We start from the raw sequence: 13,272 nt of genomic DNA on the forward strand, positions 1-13,272 counted from the left end.
GGAATATTTCAACGTCTGTTTTTTTAATTCAAAACAACTCCGATGATTTTCCGAAGAGTGTACGAGCTCCGAATATACTCCGATGGTTAACCGAAAACTATCCGAGGGTCTCCGAAGTTACCCGGAGATCCTCGAGGAACAATCGAACCCCGGCTTCATTTGTTTTTTATCGACTTTTTTAATTTCATCTTTTGTTTATTTTTAATTATTAACTTATCAATTTTTTAACGGCCGTGAAACTAAATAATAAACAGCAAATCATTCGTCAAATTATAGGTTAACATTGGTGGAGATCTCGATTATTCATTAAAAGGGTACAAAGGAAATATAGCAATGCCTTAGTCAGTCTGCCATTTATCCAATTTCAATTCCGAGAAAGTACTGCTTAACGAAAGTGATAAGCTCTTCCGTTAGAGACAGGCCTCCCTCAGTTCTCCTCAACAGACCTTGCAAGTGGCCTGTATGGAACCAGGGACGACGTGTGCACAGACATGCTGTGTTAATATGGTAGTATCTTCTTTGTGCTCTTCCTAACGTCCAACATTTTGTGCCATCTAATTACAGATTTGGATACCAGTCCACCTCTAAACGTCCAATGACTGCCATGCTATCAACAGGTTGAGAGTCTTTTTGAAAGCTCCCTTCACATCCGTTACATTTTGAGATGTTTCCTTTTAGCTTCATTTAAAAGAAAGGATTAGAAGATTCAGGAATGATGGGTTTCGACGGTAAAGGAAAACCTTGAGGCACGGATGGTTGGAGTGGACGCATACCGCTAAACGAATGCTGCTGCGTAGAAGACATCGCCGGCGACAGCCTTTGGCTAAACATAGATGTCGTAAATGACTGTGGTAACGGCCCTGGGTATCCAAAAGGATGATTTTGGCCAGCCCCCCACCCCCTCCCATTGCTGTGGCCACGTGAGACACCTTGCTGGTCAGGGCAAAAGTTTGATGCTGTGGCTGTAGATCTGATATTTTTATTCAGAATTCAAGTTATTAATTCAAGTTCCGTGATCTAGGAAACTCGATTTTTAAAAGTTGTTTATTTCATCTTTAATTCAAGTTTAACTCAAAAAAATAATTTCGCGATCAATTTTAGACAATGGCATCACTAATGTATTTTACTGCTTGTCAAGTCTTCACAAGGCCTACGTTTTCGATCTTTCTTTGTTCTTCGGACGAGGAAAAAGAGTGGGATATCGGGGTGGTTAACTGTCCAACCAGAAACAAACTGATTTGAATTACCCGATATCCATGCACTTTTCAAAACTTCCGTGTAACTAACATAAAAATAGATTCTTCAGCGTTTTCTTAATTCCTCATAGGTGTTCAGCCATGTTCATGGGGGTTCGATTGTTCCTCAGGCCGGATCCTCGAGTAACTTCGGAGTATATGCACAGCTCGTACACCACTCGGAAAATCTTCGGAGTTGTTTTAAATTAAAAACAGGTCTTGAAAAATTCAGGGATCTTCGGGTAACTTCGAAAAGTTTCAGATAATCTTTGGTTAATCTTCGAGTATATTCGGAGCTCGTACGCTCATCGGAAAGGTAATCTGAAAAACCTGCAAGGTCTGTTGAGGAGGAATGGGGGAGGCCTGTCTCTAACGGAAGAGCTTATCGCTTTCGTTAAGCAGTGCTTTCCCGGAATTGAAATTGTGTAAATGGCAGACTGACTAAGGCATTGCTATATTTTCTTTGTACCCTTTTAATGAATAATCGAGATCTCGACCACGTTAACCTATAATTTGACGAATGATTTGCTGTTTATTATTTAGTTTCACGACCGTTAAAAAATTGATAAGTTAATAATTAAAAATAAACAAAAGATGAAATAAAAAAAGTCGATAAAAAACAAATGAAGCCGGGGGTTCGATTGTTCCTCGAGGATCTCCGGGTAACTTCGGAGACCCTCGGATAGTTTTCGATTAATCATCGGAGTATATTCGGAGCTCGTGCACTCTTCGGAAAATCATCGGAGTTGTTTTGAATTAAAAAAGACGTTGAAATATGCCGGCGGAACTCCGGATTCCGGCTTTTCCAGACTACCCAAGGCTTACATAGTGAACAAATTAACAACGGATTAACAAACTTTGGATATGAAATACCCCGCGGTCAAAAATGATCCGATAAATGAGAGTTTTGACATAAAACCAGAGCAATGATAAGGAAACGCTCAATGACTCTTAAACTCAAAGGGATGATTGCAATGATTGCTCTAAAGGAAAACTGAATTAAAGACGTATATCGCGCCTTTGCTTGAGCTTCCAGTTCCAAGACTTGGATTTCTAGACGCTGCTTCTCTATTTGAAGCTTGAGGAGCTCCAAATCCTGGGAATTTTCCGGCATGGAGGTCGGCGAGACACGTGGTGGAGTGAGATCGACTTGAAGCGAGGTTCTGGCGCTTGAAGCGCTGTGAGGCGGCCGATTTAGTGAAGGTAGTTCGGAAATAAAAACCGTCGGTAAGGAAGGTGCCTTGACTTGGCGTTTACCGGCGGCCGAAGCCATGCAGAAAAAGGTACAAACAGGATCGATACGAAATGAACAAAACAACTCGAACGAGCGAAACAAAATGATCATATTACACTGACGCGTCAGTCAATGACAAGCCGGTAATGGCGTGGAGTCCTGGGGCTAGTTAAGTTATTCCCTAGGAATATTAACAATGCTAAACATGCAAAACGTGTAATATTTAAGGTTACACAAGTAGTAATAGACGGCTAGTCTTAAAATATATGCCGGGAATTCTAAAAATGTCCGGGATAGTATCGCTAAAATTCGGGAGGATGATTCAAATTTCCGGGACGACTTAAGTTAAGACCTAGTATTGCTCAAACAGCGTTTGTTAGAGTTGTCACCCCCGTTTTTCTCTTTGGTTTGGGGGATGGTCTTGAATGGGACTTTGCCAAAGGAAAAATAACAGGAACATTGTTCATGTAGGTTTTTTTTTGCCTCCTTCGAAATGCAAGTTACATGCCCGGTGTCCAGTGCTCGGGGAGAAATTTTTCCGGGATATTTGGTGTAACCAACGATTCCGCAGCTTCTCTTCTTTGGGAAAACCATAAAACGAGAGATTCACGTTTCTTTTACTATTGCAAAAAACACCCTGGAACACAGCAAGTGAACCCGCCACTGCTATGAGACGCCATGTTGTTTTTTTGCTGACTAAAACTTCCACAATGCAGAGCGCACGTGACGTCATTATGCAAATGTGCTATTATACCAGAAAAAGAATAATGACAAATATAAAACAACAACAAAAACGACGGCTGGATAATATTGATGATCATTACTTTTATGTTTAATCAAAGCTGAGTGCTTTGAATAAAACAAAAAGCGAAAACTGCCGTTAGTAAATAGACTGATTATCACTAATTGTAAAGTTTGACTCCAAATGAGTGGAGAAAAGGGAGTTGATCAACATAAGCGCATCAGAATATCAATTTCCTTTTCAGTTGAATGGGTACACTTTCAAATTATTTACAGTTGTAGCGCAAAACAAAGCTAACATTATTAAACCAGCAAATTAAGCGAGACAAACTCGTGTTCACTCACAGCCCTTCCAGGTTAACCAAGTTGTCAAACAATCCCTCAGACTTATCAAAGTAGGCTTTTTAATTAATCTATTCAAATTTGCTTTGAGTTAATTTTTCAAGGTTAGTTATTCTGCAATTTCCTGTCAAAACGTCCACTTTAATATCAAAGTAGGCTATTTAATTAACAAGTTAATCAATTCAAATTTGCTTTGAGTTAATTTTTTAATGTTGATTAGTCCTCTAAAACAGTACATTTACCGGTATTTTTTTTTAACCCTACCACTTGGTATTTTGCATTTTATGACCACTTTAAGTTTTTAATTGGCCATTTTACAGTTGTGTACTTAGTTGCCAAGCCTTTGATTTGGAGCTTGACAAACTCGGGTTTAATTACAGCCGTTCCAGGTTGACCAAGTTGTCAAACAATCCCTCAGGTAAAAAGGTGATTTTGTTATTCTCCTTTTGCCTGTAAAAACATCGACTTATTAAAGGAGACTTTTTAATTACTTAATCCAGGGGTTTCATTAAGGGCCGGGCAGCGGGCAAATTGACCGGTCGCGAGGACGGTTTTGCCCACCTGGTTTGACAATCTGGAGAAAGTTTATCTCATAACGAAGTTCATTTCAAGAAGGTTTTGCCCGCCTATGAAAACCAGTTACCCTCCTGCTGAAAACGTTCATGAAACCCCTGCTTAATCTATTCAAGTTTTCTTTGAGTCAATTTTCTAAGGTTAGTTAGAGCTCTGATAAAGTATTTGCACCGATGTTTATTCAAACCCAACATATTGGTTTTTTTTTAATGACAAGGCTAAGTTTTGAAATAAAAAGGGGGAGTCCGATCCCCATGCTTTATATCGAGCAGCAGTTATTTCTAGATGCTGATATAGTTCCTATAATTTCAGGACGGTTATATTTTGAGCACTTGCTGAATAAACATTTCAAACATTTTTCATTTTCCTGATTTAGAATCGGCTTGGCCTTGTCCAGCTACGACTTGGTGTGAATTCGACGCTATAGGCTTTTTTTCTTGAGGTTTGTCGCAATATCTTTGGCGCTTACACTTAATTTCTCGACCACCATTCGATTTCTACATATATTTTATCTTCTTATGTCTTCATTGAGTCATAACACACTGCAAATGGCAACCAGTCCCTAAAGAAACTCTACATTTTGTTTATCCTCCATTTCCAATAGAAACGATGACAGAAGACAGCGAAAATCGTTTCTAATATGAACAGAGTTAAAGCCGCCATTTCTTAATTGTAATATGCCTACACTACTTACGTATCAAATTATCCACCTTACGTATGTGCAATGCAAAATTACGGCAGGAGTTTTTAAAGGACATCAATTATACCAGAAAAAGAATAATGATAAAAAAACAAAACAAAACAAAAACAGCGGCCGGATAGTATTGATGATCATTACTTTTACGTTCAATCAAAGCTAAGCGCTTTAAATAAAACAAAAAGCAAGAATTGGCGTTGGTAAATGGACTGATCATCACTAATTGTAAAGTTTGACTCCGAATGACAGGAGAAAAGGAGTTAGTCAACATAAACACATTAGAATATCAACTTCCTTAGCAGTTGAATTAGTAACTTTCAAATTATTTACAGTTTTAGCACAAAACAAAGCTAGTACTTATTCCCAAACCAGCAGAGTAAGCTAGACAAACTCGAGTTCACTCACAGCATTCTCAAGTTGACCAAGTTGTCCATCAATCCCTCCGGCAAAAAAGTGATTTTGTTATTCTCCAGTCGCCTGTGAAAACATCGACTCATCAAAATAGGCTTTTTAATTATTTAATCTATTCAAATTTGCTTCAAATAAATTTTCTAAGGTTATTTAGTCCTCTGAAAAAGTATCTGCACCGATGTTTTTTTTGTTTTGTTTTTTTTTTGACGTTAAGTTTTGAAATGAAATAGGGGAGTCCCTAGATTTGCTATAGAGCAGCAGTTCCTTCTAGATGCTAATATAGTTCCTTTAATTCAAGGACGGTTATATTTTGAGCATCTCCGGCCTGAATAAGCATTCCAAAAATTGTTCATTTTCCTTCATTGAAAATCGCCTTATCCTCCGTTTTCAATTTTTAGCACCATACAAAGTTGGCACTAACAAACCAGCAGTGTAAGCTAGACAAACTCGTGTTCTTTTACAGCCATTCAAGATTAACAAAGTTGTCAAACAATCCCACAGGTAAAAAGGTGATTTTGTTATTCTTCAGTGGCCTATAAAAACATCGACTTATCAAAGTAAGCTTTTTAATTACCTAATCTATTCAAATTTGCTTTAAGTCAATTTTTTAAGGTTAGTTAGTGTTCTGAAAAAGTATCTGCACCGATGTTTTTTTCAAACCCTACCTACTGGTTCTTCTCTATTTTTATGACCTAAAGTTTTAAATTGAAAAAGGGGAGTCTTCGAGTTCTTTATATAGCAGCAGCTCTTTGTAGATGCTTAGATAGTTCTTATAATTTCAGGATAATTACGGTTTGAGTATTTGCTGAATAAGCACTTCCAATAGTGCACGTTACGCATGTGCAGTGCAAAATTACCGCATGACTTTGTAAAGGATATCAATTACATCAGAAAAAGAATAATGATGAAAAACAAAAACAATAGCCGGATAGTATGGGTATTGATGATCACTAATTTTATGTTTAATCAAAGCTGTGTGCTTTAAATAAAACAAAAAGCGAGAATTGGCGTAAGAAAATGGATTGATTATCACTAACTCCAAAGTTTGAATCTAAATGACTGAAGAAAAGGAGTTGATCAACATAAGCGCATTAGAATATCAACTTCCTTAGCAGTTGAATTAGTAACTTTCAAATTATTTACAGTCTTAGCACAAAACAAAGCTAGCACTTATTCACAAACCAGCAGAGTAAGCTAGACAAACTCGAGTTCACTCACAGCAATCTCACTTTGACCAAGTTGTCCAACAATCCCTCCGGCAAAAAAGTGATTTTGTTATTCTCCAGTCGCCTGTGAAAACATCGACTTATCAAAGTAGGCTTTGTAATTACTTGATCTATTCAAATTTGCTTTAACTCATTTTTCTAAGGTTATTTCGTCCCGTGAAAAAGTATCTGCACCGATGTTTTTTTTTTTTAACTCAACATATTGGTTTTTTTTGACAATGAAAAAGGGGAGTCCCTAGACTTGCTATAGAGCAACAGTTCTTTCTAGACGCTAATATAGTTCCTTTAATTTAAGGACGATTATATTTTGAGCATCTGCTGAGTAAGCACTCCAAAAATTGTTCATTTTCCTTCATTGAAAATCACCTTAGCTGTGTCCAGCAACGACTGGGTGTGAATTCGTCGCTATAGGCTATTTTTCTTGAGGATGGTCGCAATATCTTTGGCGCTTACACCTAATTTCTCGATCACCGTTCGTTGTCTTTATATATTGCGTCTTATTATGGCTTTGTTGAGTCAAAACACACCGCAATTAGTAACCAATCCCTAAAGAAACACTCCATTTTTTTTTCCTTGGATTTTTGTAGATAAGATAAGAAAAGGCAGAGAAAATCATTCCAGATGATAAGAAAGGATTAAAAGCAGCCATTTTTCAAATATAATGTGACCATACTAGTTAGGCATAAATCATGTACCTTCGCATGTGCGATTTGAGTTCATGGAATGACTTTGTAAAGGACATCAATTATACCAGAAAGAGAATCATGATATAAAAAAAACCACGACAGAAACGACGGCCGGATATTATTAATTATCACTACTTTACTGTTCAATCAAAGCTGAGTGCTTAAATAAAACAAAAATCGGAAATTGGCGTTAGCAAATGGATCAATTATCACTAATTATAAAGTTTGACTCCTGCAAATGACTTGAAAAAAGGAATTGATCAACATAAGCGCATCAGAATATCAATTTCCTTATCAATTGAATTGTTAAACTTTCAAATTATTTACAGTTTTAGCACAAAACAAAGCTGGCACTAACAAACCAGCAGAGTAAGCTAGACAAACTCGTGTTCACTTACAGCAGTTCCAGGTTGACCAAGTTGTTAAACAATCCCTCAGGTAAAAAGGTGAGTTTGTTATTCCCCAGTCGCCTGTAAAAACATCGACTTATCAAAGTAAGCTTTTTAATTACTTAATCTATTCAAATTTGCTTTGAGTCAATTTTTTAAGGTTAGTTAGCGCTCTGAAAAACTATCTGCACCGATAGTTTTTTCAAACCCTTTCTATTGGTTCTTTTCTATTTTATGATGTAAAGTTTTAAACTGAAAAAGTGGAGTCTTCGAGCTCGCTATATAGCAGCAGCTCTTTGTAGATGCTTATACAATTCCTATGATTTCAGGACAATTACATTTTGAGTATGTGCTAAATAAGCATTGCAAAAAGCTGTTAATTTTCCTACATTCACTATCGGCTTGGCTGTGTCCAGCAACGACTGAGTGTGAATTCGTCGCTATAGGCTATTTTTGTTAAGGATGGTCGCAATGTCTTTGGTGCTTACACTTGATTTCTCGATCAACGTTCGATTTCTTTATATATTGCGTCTTTTTACGGCTTCGTCGAGTCAAAACACTCTGCAGTTAGCAACCAGTTCCTAAAGTAACACTAAATTTTGTTTTCCTTGAATTCTAATGTGACCACACTAGTTACGCATGAAATTATGCACTCGTGTGAATTTACGGAATGACTTTTTAAAGGATATTTATTATACTAGAAAAAGAATAATGATCTAGAAAAAAAAAAAAAAAAACAATGGCCGGATAGTATTGATGATCATTACCTTAATGTTTAATCAAAGCTTCTTTTCTATTTCATGATATTAAGTTTTAAATTGAAAAAGGGAGTCTTTGAGTTCGTTATATAGCAGCAGCTTTTTGTAGATGCTTAGATAGTTCTTATAATTTCAGGATAATTACGTTTTGAGTATTTGCTGAATAAGCATTTCTATTAGTGCACCTTACGCATGTGCAATGCAAAATTACCGTATGACTTAATAAAGGATATCAATTAGATCAGAAAAAGAATAATGATAAAAAAAAAAACAAAAAAAACAAAAAAAAAACGATGGCTAGATAGTATTGATGATCACTACTTTTATGTTCAATCAAAGCTGAGTGCTTTAAATAAAACAAAAGGCGAGAATTGGCGTTAGTAAATGGATTGATTATCACTAACACTAAAGTTTGAATCTAAATGACTGGAGAAAAGGAGTTGATCAACCTAAGCGCATCAGAATATCAGGTTCCTTATTAGTTGAGTTGGTAAACTTTCGAATTATTTGTAGTTTTAGCACAAAACAAAGCTAGCACTAACAAACCAGCAGAGTAAGCTTGAAAAAAATCGTGTTCACTCACAGCTGTATCAGGTTGACCAAGTTGTCTAACAATCCCTCAGGTAAAAATGTAATTTTGTTATTCTCCAGTCGCCTGTGAAAACATCGACTTATCAAAGTAGGCTATTTTATTACTTAATCTTTTCAAGTTTGACTTGAGTCAATTTTCTAAGGTTAGTTAGTTCTCTGAAAAAGTTTTTGCACAGATGTTTTTTTTCAAACCCAACATATTGGGTTTTTTCTTAAAACATGGTTAGGTTTTAAAATGGAAAAAGGGAGTCCACGAGCTTGTTACAGAGCATCTGTTCAGTTCTTTGTAAATACTGATATAGTTCCTATAATTTCAGGATGTTATATTTTGAGTAGGTGCTGAATAAGCATTCCTAAAAGTTGTTCATTTTCCTACATTGACAATCGGTTTGGCCGTATCCAGCAACAACTGGGTGTGAACTCGTTACTATAAGCTATTTTTCTGGAGGATGGTCGCAATAATTTTGGCGCTTACACTCAATTTCTCGATCACCATTCGATTTTTTTATATATTGCGCCTTCTTATGGCTTTGTTGTGTCATAACACACAAATAGTAACCAGTCCCTCAAGAAACACTCCATTTTGTTTCCCTTGAATTTTAGTAGATAAGATAAGAAAAGGCAGATAAAATCGTTTCTAATAAGAAAAGAATAAAAGCCGTCAATTTTCATTTATAATGTGCCCACACTAGTTGCGTATGAAATTGTGCACCATACTCTTATGTAATGCAAAATCATGGAATGACTTTCTAAAGGAAATCAATCATACCAGAAAAAGAATAATGATAAAAAAAAGGAAAACAGAAATAATGGCCGGATAGTATTGATGATCACTACTAGCTGAGTGCTTTAAATGAAACAAAAAGCAAATATCGGCGTTAGTAAATGAACATATTACCACTAATTGTAAAGTTTGGGTCCAAATTACTGGAAAAAAGGAATTGATCAAGATAAGTGCATCAGAATATTAGTTTCCTTTTCAGTTCAACTGCTAAACTTTCAAATCATTTACAGATTTAACACAAAACAAAGCTAGCACTAACAAACCAGAAGAGTAAGCTGGACAAACTCGTGTTCACTCACAGCCATTCCAGGTTAACCAAGTTGTCAAACAATCCCTCAGGTAAAACAGTGATGTTGTTATTCGGCAGTTCCCTGTGAAAACATTAGCTTATCAAAGTAGGCTTTTTTATTACTTAGTCTATTCAGATATGCCCTGAGTCAAGTTTTAAAGGTTAGTTAGCCCTCTGAAAAGGTACCTGCGCGGAGATATTTTTCAAACGCTACCTGTTGGTTTTTTGTATTTTATGACAACTTAAAGTTTTTAATTGAAAAAGGGGAGTCCCAGAGCTCGTTATAGAGCAGCAGTTCCTTGTGAATACTGATATAGTCCATATAACTTCAGAACAATTGTATTTTAAGTATTTCCTGAATAAGCACTTCCAGAAATTGTTCTTTTTCCCACATTGACAATCGGCTTGGCCGTATCCATCAACGCCTGGGTGTGAATTCGTCGCTATAGGCTATTTTTCTGGGGGATGGTCGTTAATAACTTTGGCGTTTACACCTCATTTCTCGATTACCATTCGATTTCTCTATATATTGCGTCTTCTTATGGCTTTGTTGTGTCATAACACACTGCAGTTAGAAACCAGTCCCTCAAGACACTCCATTTTGTTTCCCTCCAATTTCAATAGAGACGATAAGAGAAGGGAGAGAAAATCGTTTCTAATACGAAAAGATTCAAAGCTGCCATTTTTAAATTATAATGTGACCACACTAGTTACGCATGAAATTATGCACCTTACGCAGGTACAATGTAAATTTATGGAATTACTTTGTAAAGAACATCAATTATATCTGAAAAGAATAATGATAAAAAACAACAACAGAAACGACGGCTGGACAGTATTGATTATCAGTACTATTATGTTTACTCAAAAATCATTGCTTTAAATAAAATAAAAAAGCGAAGGTTGGCTTTAGTAAAAGGACTAATTATCATTAATTGTAAGGTTTGAGTCCAAATGACTGGAGAAAAGGAATTGATCAACATAAGCGCATCAGAATATCAATTTCCTCATCAGTTGAATTGTTAAACTTTTTCAAACTATTTAGTTTTAGCAGAAAACAAAGCTGGCACTAACCAACCAGCAGAGTAATCTAGACAAACTCGTGTTCACTCACAGTTGTATCAAGTTGACCAAGTTGTCAAACAATCCCTCAGGTAAAACGGTGATGTTTTCATTCTGCAGTTTCCTGTAAAAACATCGACTTATCAAAGTAGGCTTTTTAATCACTTAATCTATTCAAATTTGCTCTGAGTCAATTTTTTAAGGTTAATTAGTGCTCTGAAAAAGTACCTGCGCCGAGATTTTTTCAAACCCTCCCTACCGGTTTTTTGTATTCCACGCCAACTTTAAATTTTGAATTAAAAAACAGGGAGTCTCCGAGCTCGCTAGAGAGCAGCAGTTCTTTGTGTTCATTTTTTTTCCTTTTTAAGGTTGGTTGTTTTCCTGAAAAAGTACCTGCAGTGATATTTATTAGGAATCAATCATCTTATCAATACAAAAACACTGTTAATTGTTAGTCTAGTCTATAGTGAGTCTAATCTTAAACAATGCAGTTTGAGTAAAGTTCATATGCCAATATGTGTGCAAGTGGCCCGAACATTAGTGCGTTCTTAATCAGAGCTAAACTTTGCCCTAAAATGCTTTTTGCCTTGCTTTCAGTCTCTTACAGTTTTTCCGTCAACGGGGAAAGGCACTTCTTAAGCTGCGTTACTGTCACCTGTTTGCAGAAGAGTTTATTTCCCTCCGAACCGAGGAAAATAAACTGTTCACAATCTAAAATAAAGCCGGGAAAGGAAAAAAAAGCAAAACTGATCAAATTAAGTCCCCAGATAGATTACAATAGTTAAAAACATCACCGTCATGAGGGAGAGAACAAAGCGTTGTCAAGTTTAATCTGAGTGTAGAGGAAAATAAGTTAAGTTGATTTTGCAAGCCACAAATATTGCCATTGATGCAATTTAATTATAATAACCGAGATCGTACGACCGCCTTGGTTGGGTGTTTACAGTAAACCCATAGAAAATTTGAGTAATACTGAATTCCAGGCAGCACATGAAAAAAAATATTTTTATCGATCTATCAAAGAATTCGTGCCTCGAAATAAATGAAACATTTGAGTCATGTGTTCATTAAGCAATAGGCCGCACTTTCTATCAGTTTACTACTCTGGGTCCAGTCGTTCGAAGTATTAGCACTAACGTAGGGTTAAATTTTAATCCAGGTTCCTTTCTTTCTCTGTTCAATAGCCCTTTCAAGGAAATTTTCTCCATTCATTTTAGAAATTCCAATCATCAAATTGTACACAAAAGAATTTAAATTGAATTTTCTGTTGAAGCTTTCAGATCTGATATCAAATGTCACACAAACATTGGGTCACCTTAACCTAGCTTTGAACAACCTAGCCCTGATGCTTTATAATCTTAAGTTAGATGAAATTTCTTCACCTTTAAAAATCACAGAAAACTCCTTCACATCATATCCATACTTGTTAATCGCTACAGAGGTGAAATTTGACTCATCGTAGAACTGAAATGCTGCAGTATCTGTTGTGTTTACCAACACGGTGGAGTTTCTTATTATTGCTGTGTATATCGGTGGAGTTCCAGTCACTGGAATTTTTACTCTGTAACCTGGGAGAGCTTCCACAACGGCTGATAAGGATATTTTGGGTGGGACTAAAGAAAAGGTACATTAAAAAAAGGAAATTAAAAATAGTTACAGGTCAGACTAAGTTAGTATTACATGAATTTCTCCGGATCTATTACATACTAAAATACATACAAAAAATTAAGCTTGCCTATTGCAGGACACGTCTATTTATCTTATACATTGCTAAAAGTTGAAATTGAAAGCAGAAAGCTCAAATTACATTGATCGGTAAGAAAGTCGCGGAAGCACAAAAAAGAAATAGCTGACAGGTTAGGGGAACGTCAAAACGCTTCTGTTCAGAACAAAAACTTCCAACAAAGCACAAACAACTGGCTAAACGTCAGTAAGTCTTAGGCTCCCAAAAACGGCTATGGTAAACATTTTTAAAAAGTAAGAGCTGGAGGCTTTGAACATAATTTCGTCGGATCGATTTTTACGACAGGTATTAAATCATTGGCGTGATAGCCCTCGCGTAAAGCAAATTCTAACTGAAAAAGATCGGAAACACTCAATAATTCCTGGCAGAAAGTTGAAAAGCTCGAAACTCCCACTAGCGGGAACTCAGGCAACAACAAAAAGGTAAGCGGTCGCACCAGTGAACAATACACATGGCTAAGGGGAAACAAAAGTCAAAGTACTGCATGTATATTATCAACAAGTTATCAAA

At 36.3% G+C, this 13,272-nt stretch overlaps 2 protein-coding genes across 2 annotated transcripts in view; both read right to left on the reverse strand.

Moving 5' to 3' along the window:
* Positions 1-5,302, reverse strand: part of LOC111323230 (uncharacterized) — a 34,275-nt gene extending 28,973 nt beyond the window's left edge. Inside the window, exon 1 of the mRNA XM_022926546.2 lies at positions 5,228-5,302. Within this exon, the coding sequence (XP_022782281.2) occupies positions 5,228-5,256 (29 nt within the window). The 5' untranslated portion in view covers positions 5,257-5,302. The remainder of the gene's footprint in view (positions 1-5,227) is intronic.
* A 1,139-nt stretch (positions 5,303-6,441) lies between these two features.
* The window catches only part of LOC111323177 (exoskeleton protein RP43), a 29,294-nt gene continuing 22,463 nt past the window's right edge, over positions 6,442-13,272 (reverse strand). The window contains exons 10-16 of the mRNA XM_088724545.1: positions 12,401-12,631; positions 11,624-11,729; positions 11,071-11,142; positions 9,967-10,038; positions 8,876-8,947; positions 7,544-7,615; positions 6,442-6,523 (exon numbers count right to left, since the gene is read on the reverse strand). Coding sequence (XP_088580671.1) covers positions 6,448-6,523; positions 7,544-7,615; positions 8,876-8,947; positions 9,967-10,038; positions 11,071-11,142; positions 11,624-11,729; positions 12,401-12,631 — 701 coding nt within the window. The 3' untranslated portion in view covers positions 6,442-6,447. The remainder of the gene's footprint in view (positions 6,524-7,543; positions 7,616-8,875; positions 8,948-9,966; positions 10,039-11,070; positions 11,143-11,623; positions 11,730-12,400; positions 12,632-13,272) is intronic.

Source organism: Stylophora pistillata, chromosome 6 (assembly GCF_964205215.1).
Source record: "Stylophora pistillata chromosome 6, jaStyPist1.2, whole genome shotgun sequence".
In the NCBI taxonomy this organism is placed as follows: domain Eukaryota; kingdom Metazoa; phylum Cnidaria; class Anthozoa; order Scleractinia; family Pocilloporidae; genus Stylophora; species Stylophora pistillata.